Source organism: Vollenhovia emeryi, unplaced genomic scaffold (assembly GCF_000949405.1).
Source record: "Vollenhovia emeryi isolate VEMERY1.0 unplaced genomic scaffold, V.emery_V1.0 DF939186.1, whole genome shotgun sequence".
Classification (NCBI taxonomy): Eukaryota; Metazoa; Arthropoda; class Insecta; order Hymenoptera; family Formicidae; genus Vollenhovia; species Vollenhovia emeryi.
Window position 1 is genome coordinate 1,031,896 of NW_011967180.1, and position 6,000 is coordinate 1,037,895.

Here is a 6,000-nt window from a genome sequence, read left to right on the forward strand (position 1 = left end):
TAATATTAAAAATAAACGAAGAGAAATTAAAACTATCACTTTGACAATTGCTACATAACTTTAATTATTTAAAAAGTTTATTTAAGTATGAAAATGTTCTGCTACGCGGTCCGCAACTTATCCTGGTATCATTTTGTGCATAAGAGCTAATAAAAAGAATTACAAACGCAAGAACTATATTTGACTGTGTCGGTAAAAAAGATGGCTTAAGGATCCCCTTAAGGATCGTCTTAAATATCTCTTGAAATATTTTGTAGCCAGTAAAATGATCTGTACCACATCCGTGCGGATCATCTTTTTGGCTAAATACTCTTTGAACGTGTATTTAAGACAAAGCTAAATATAAAATTTGACAGCCCTTAGTGTGCACTCAGTGCGCACTAGTGTAAGCAATCGAACTCGCTATTAGACATTCGATATACTGGAATATTTTAAAGCGTGTATATTCGTGCGTATAGATATTCAGACTTATGCCAGACAACAAAATAGTATCTCGATAAATAGGACAATTTAGACACGTTGTATCCTTGAAATATCAGCGATTTAATACTTTGGTCATGAACGTTTATCGAGAAAGACATCGATGTGTATTTCCGAATCACGATTATTTATAGATACAGACAGTCCAGACTCGGAGCTGCTGTAATAATTTATATCTCACAAAAAATTCGATTTACCGTACACTTATGTCGAAAGGAAAACCTCTCCAAACTGCAGGGACCTTGTAAATCTTATATAAATTTTAAAATATTCTCAAATATCTGTACGCCGATCGTTTACTCTTCTAAATCGACGACGCAAGAGTGCCTGACGATTAAATATCTCTCGAACGCCGTCCATCCGTCGCGTTGGCAGTTTCGCTGCAAACCCGCGAAATAATTTCGTACGTATACAAACATCAGGTATTCTCTTTCTCCGGGTAAAACCCTTCTTTAGAACATCTTCTTCTTGACCGCCGTGTAGCGTTCCATGTAGGTGTCGTAACCGTCCAGGTCGGCGAACTGCTTCATCTCGAAGAGATTCCCCTCGAGCGCCAGCACCGAGACCTTGGAATCCTTGAGGATCTTGTGGGGCACCGAGCTCAGCTGCAGGCAGTTCTCCTCCAGTCGCAGCGTCTTGAGCCGCGGGCACTCCGCCAGCTTCTCGGAGATGGTGGCGATCTGATTCTGGTTGAGATTGAGCTCGATGACGTGGAGGCCGGCGGCGGCGTCCGGCACGATCGTGAGCCGATTCTTGGACAGGTCCAGGACGTCCAGGTGCCGCAGGCCGCAGAACATGAGCGGGAAGTCGGAGATCTGATTGTCGGACAGATTGACCTGCTTCAGGTGGCTCAGTCTCGCCACCGACGACGGGATCGATCTCATCTGGTTCATGGCGCAGTTGAGGCCCTCGAGTTTCTCGAGCGCGCCGAGCGTGCCGGGCAGCCCGGTCAGCCGGTTGTGGTTCAGGTTCAGCTGGCGCAGCTGCGCGAACTCGCCGATCTCGTTCGGCAGCGTAACGAAACTGTTCTCGGACAGGTCCAGGGTGCGCAGCGTCGGCGCCAGGTCGTGGAGCTTCCGCGGGAACTTGTCCAGCTTGCACTGCGACAGCTTCAGGGTCGCGGTCTTCTCCGCGGTCTCGTAGTGCCGCTTCAACGCGGAGTTGCCCATACCGGCGTCTCGGTGTCCACGCGGCCTATAATCCTTTTCCCCCTATCAACGAGCGTCAAAGTAATTAATTTCTATCGCGGCGAGTGCCGCCTTCCGTCGCGACACCGGCTTCTCTTTCAAACTCGAGCGAGAATCGCCGGACGAGTATCAATAATCGAACACGAGCGACTTAACCGGTCATCACGAGACACGGTGGTGTCTCGCGCCAGGTACAAGCGTAGCCAGAACCGCGAGCGCGCGCGAGACCGACCGTTTAACGTTTTCTATCGAGCTCTCATTTCGTTTCTTTTTACACATAACACGATCCTCAAAGATATCTATATACATACGATCGTTCTCGCGGGGAAACGAGAGAGTCGCGAGTCGCGCCGCGCGGTTTCAAATGTCCCGCGCGAACACCCGACGATCGCCGGAGTGACGCGAACTCGGAGCGAGGGGTGGGGGAACGCGCGTGGTCGACTCGCCGCACGCGGACTGTACCGCCGCCCGCGCGACTCTTGCCCGGCGCTGTACCGGCGTGCGCGCGCGCGCGCGCGCTCACTCTCCTCCGGTCGCGACGAGACGAGACAACGAGGGATTTCCGTGGCGCGGAATCGCCGCCGGCCGCCGCGCACGGTGGCAGGTGGCAAGGCGCGAGCGACGCACAGCAAAACGAACGCATTCGCGTCCCCGTTCTCGCGCCTCGTCCACGCGCGCGCGCGCGCGCTCACGCCCGCCCCGACGGCCGTTCGCCGTCGTCTCGGCCGCGTGCAACCCGGGTGCCGTCCGCGTCACGTTACGGAGCGCAGGAGCGAGATGTCACGCGACTGACAGCGCGTCCGCCATTAGTAGAGCCCCGCGACACCCGCCGACAGGTTCGCGGCCTCGCCGCCCGATGGCGGCTCGCGCGGCCGCGCGCGTCGAACCCGCCTGCCCGCCCGCCCGCCCGCCCGAAAAATGGCCGACAAACGAAGATGTAGCGATGCGCGTCGGGTTTACAACAGACTGAAAACGCCGCGGCAGCCTCCAGTGCGTGGTACACGATGCGGCGGTGCGCGGAAGTGGTGAGATAGTGAGATCGACGTCGCCGGCGAACGACATACCGGGCAACGATGGCCTCCACGCCGAAGACGGAGAAGCACGCAGGTAAGATAACCGCTACCCGTTTGGCGACGACTGAGCGGGCGAGCGAGCGAGAGGGAGCGAGCGAGCGAGCGAGAGAGAGAGCGCGCGGGCGGATGGTGCGAGAGAGACGGGGCGAGAGGGCGCGTACGCGAGAAGCGTGCGAGACCGCGCGACGTTTCTCCTGCCTCCTCTCCGCGGGGCTCGCCGGGGGATCCTCTCTGAAAATTCGCCCCGCGTCTCGCGCGTCGAGCCTTTTAATTGACTTATCGGCGCCGCTGTCGCTATCGCAAACCCGGCGCCCGACTTATCGTCCGATGCGTGCGATACGATCGGTGGCGTTAACCGACGACGCTACCGGATGCGAAATGTCAAAAGCATATGTGCGCCGCGTGCCCATCGTGCACGCCCGATCTCGCTTTCTCTCTCTCTCTCTCTTTCTCTCCCGTTTCTCCGGTTGGAACTGGGACGCCCCGGGATGTCCGTCGATATTCCCGCGAGTCGCGTTTTGCCCCGAGGAATCCGACGTGCCTTTACGGATGACGGACGCGTCGAAGAAACGAGAGGAGAGGCACCATTGCTCTTTTACGAAAACTCCTTTCTTTCTTGCACCGTTTCTCTGTCTCTCTCTCTTTGTCCACGCGATCGCTTCCGCTCGCGCCCGAGAACGAGGCGCGCCGATAATCCTGGCCCGTCGGATCCTGGCTCTAATCTGCGCCCCGCGATTACGCGCTCCTTCCCGATTAATCGTAGTTCCAGCCGCAGTCGGGTGTACCAATAGCCTGGGTCAATCCATTCCGCGCACACAATTCAACATTGTCCTCTACGACAAGAAAGAGGAGAGTACACGATATTTAGTTGGAAATAGATTAGCCGGGAGTTATGTCCGACAGCTAGGGTCGTGCGATTCAACAATTGGCTTCCTACGATAAAGAGAAAAGACGGGGGAAGTGACATTTAGTCGTAGGTGGATCAGCCGGGGTGTTGGTTCTGAGCGAATTTTCTTTTCCTCCGGCCCGATCGAATAAATCGCCCGACTTTCTCCGAAAATCGCAATTAGATCCAACGGGATTTCATTCTGACTGCGATACTTTAAGAGATATTTACGCAGGCAAGTGGATTCCCGCTTTTTGCGGGAACGTTTTGTTATTCCACGGGACCGCGAGCCAGCTGTTTTCACAAGCTGGCGAGCACGGCCGCCCTTTATTTGCGAAGCTGCGAGCGCGCGAAGAGCCCGATCTTCAGAGATGTCTAAATGTAAAAGCGAGAGACGCGGTTTCGCCACCTATACAGGGTGTCACGGATGAGGTGTCCATCCGCTCGGTGTACACGTAGAGGGGGTTACGCTGGAAAGAAAAGTCATGTGCCATTTTGCAAAATTCCCAATAGTTATCGAGTAATTAATTAAAACGTCTGTGCGAATAAGCGCGAGGAAAGCGGTAGGCTGATATTAAGGGGATGCCGGAGTGATTCTGCACTTTTGCACCTTTTGCACTTAAAACTGTTTCGTGGAAACATTTATGTAATATACAAATTAAATGGCTTACGTGTACAGATCGAAAGCAGCTTGCCTTTCCGGTTAAATAAAAGAACAATATGGCATCACTGAAACCAAGTTTGCAAGTCTAATAAAAAATAATAATGAGCAACACACGTACTACATGTACTGTATATGTGTAATGTTCACTATTACTTTTTAATAGACTTACAAACTTAGTTTCATTGATGCCATATTGTTCTTTCATTTAACCGGAATTGAGCTGCTTTCGCGATCTGTACACGTAAGCCATTTAATTTGTATATTACACAAATGTTTCCGTGAACTGGGGATGCTGGAGTAATTGTGCACTTTTGGCACTTTTTGCTCCTAGAAATGTCAATTCGTGAAAACATGTGATATACAAATTATGTGGCTTTTGTGTACGAACCGACAGTGTTCCACTAATCGGACTAAATCAGAGAACAGCGTGGTATCATTGAAATTAAGTTTAGAAGCCTAACAAAAAATCTATTCACTCGAATAAGTTGCAGGTTAGGTAGCCAAACGTTTTCACGAATTGATGGTTCTAGGAGCAAAAGGTGCCAAAGGTGCAGAATCACTCCAGCGTCCCAATTCGCCCAGTTGTTTTTATTTATCACTCGAAAGCTATTGCGAATTTTACAAAATGGTACATAACTTTCCTTTTCAGTTTAACCCGCTCTAGCTGCACCCGAGCGGACGGGCACCTAATCCGTGACACCCTGTATATCCGACAAACTCACGACGAACAGCTGAACTTTTGTATTTTGATTTATTCATGTTACCGTGCCATGTAGTACACGATCTTGTAATTCGACAAGCGACGTGTCACCTCGCTCGAGTCCAGAGAACAGCCCAGAGAATTGAAATGAAACAATGGCCGAACGCCGCTGGACCGAGCTTCAAGGTCGCTTCCTCTTTTTCCCGCGGAGCATTTTCAGCGCGGAATCGTATTGGCGGTTAACAGCCGCGCGGGCGTAGTGGAGTGTGTCAATAAACTTCGCGCGCGTTCAGACGGACCCCGGATTCGAACAGCTGGTCGTGTCACGAGCCTTCCGCGCCCCCACAGAATTCGCCCCCTCCGAACAAAGACCTGTTCCACCCACCCGCCCCTGCGCCCGGCCCGACCGAGAACGACTGTATTTTTCGTGGCGATTACGAGTCCTTCCTCCCTCTGGCCCACGTTGGCGGCTCCCTCTTTCTTCGAGTATCCGCGAACACGCCCCTCTCCGCGGTGCGTTTCTCGTTCTGTCGTCGCCTCGCTTCCCTTTGCACGCGGCCCTCCTTTGACTTTGTGCACGCCCGTTTTTCGAAATCGCGATTTTCCGCTATTCATGGGACAAAGCTTAGATTCTCGAGATTGGAAAACAAACGGTCGTTTGGATATCACGCGAGAAAGGGTAGGACCCGTGAATCGCTACGATTTCATATTTTATTCTTCAGAACGTAAAATGTCTGGACATTGCGTAAGAAAGTAGGGTGCGACTCGTGAATTGTCACAATTTATTCTTAATTAGGGATATAGAATAATGATTAATAATTAATAATATGTATAAAACATAAAATGTACAGATGTTACGCAAGAAAATAGAGCAAAACTCATGAATTGCCATGAGTTTACATTTTATTCTTAATCAGTGATATAGAAAAATGATTTATAATTAATTATTAATATAAAACGTAAAATGTACAGATATTGCGTAAGAAAGTAGGGTAGAACTCGTGAATTGC

At 51.1% G+C, this 6,000-nt stretch overlaps 1 protein-coding gene across 1 annotated transcript; it reads right to left on the bottom strand.

The window, feature by feature from the left end:
* Positions 1-324: 324 nt before the first annotated feature.
* Positions 325-2,982, bottom strand: LOC105562572 (leucine-rich repeat-containing protein 57). The gene is made up of 2 exons (XM_012013526.1): positions 2,732-2,982; positions 325-1,691 (listed from the first exon to the last, which is right to left on the bottom strand). Exon 2 carries the CDS (start codon positions 1,647-1,649, stop codon positions 933-935), a length of 717 nt encoding a protein of 238 aa, XP_011868916.1. The 5' UTR covers positions 1,650-1,691; positions 2,732-2,982; the 3' UTR covers positions 325-932.
* Between the last annotated feature and the right edge of the window lie 3,018 nt (positions 2,983-6,000).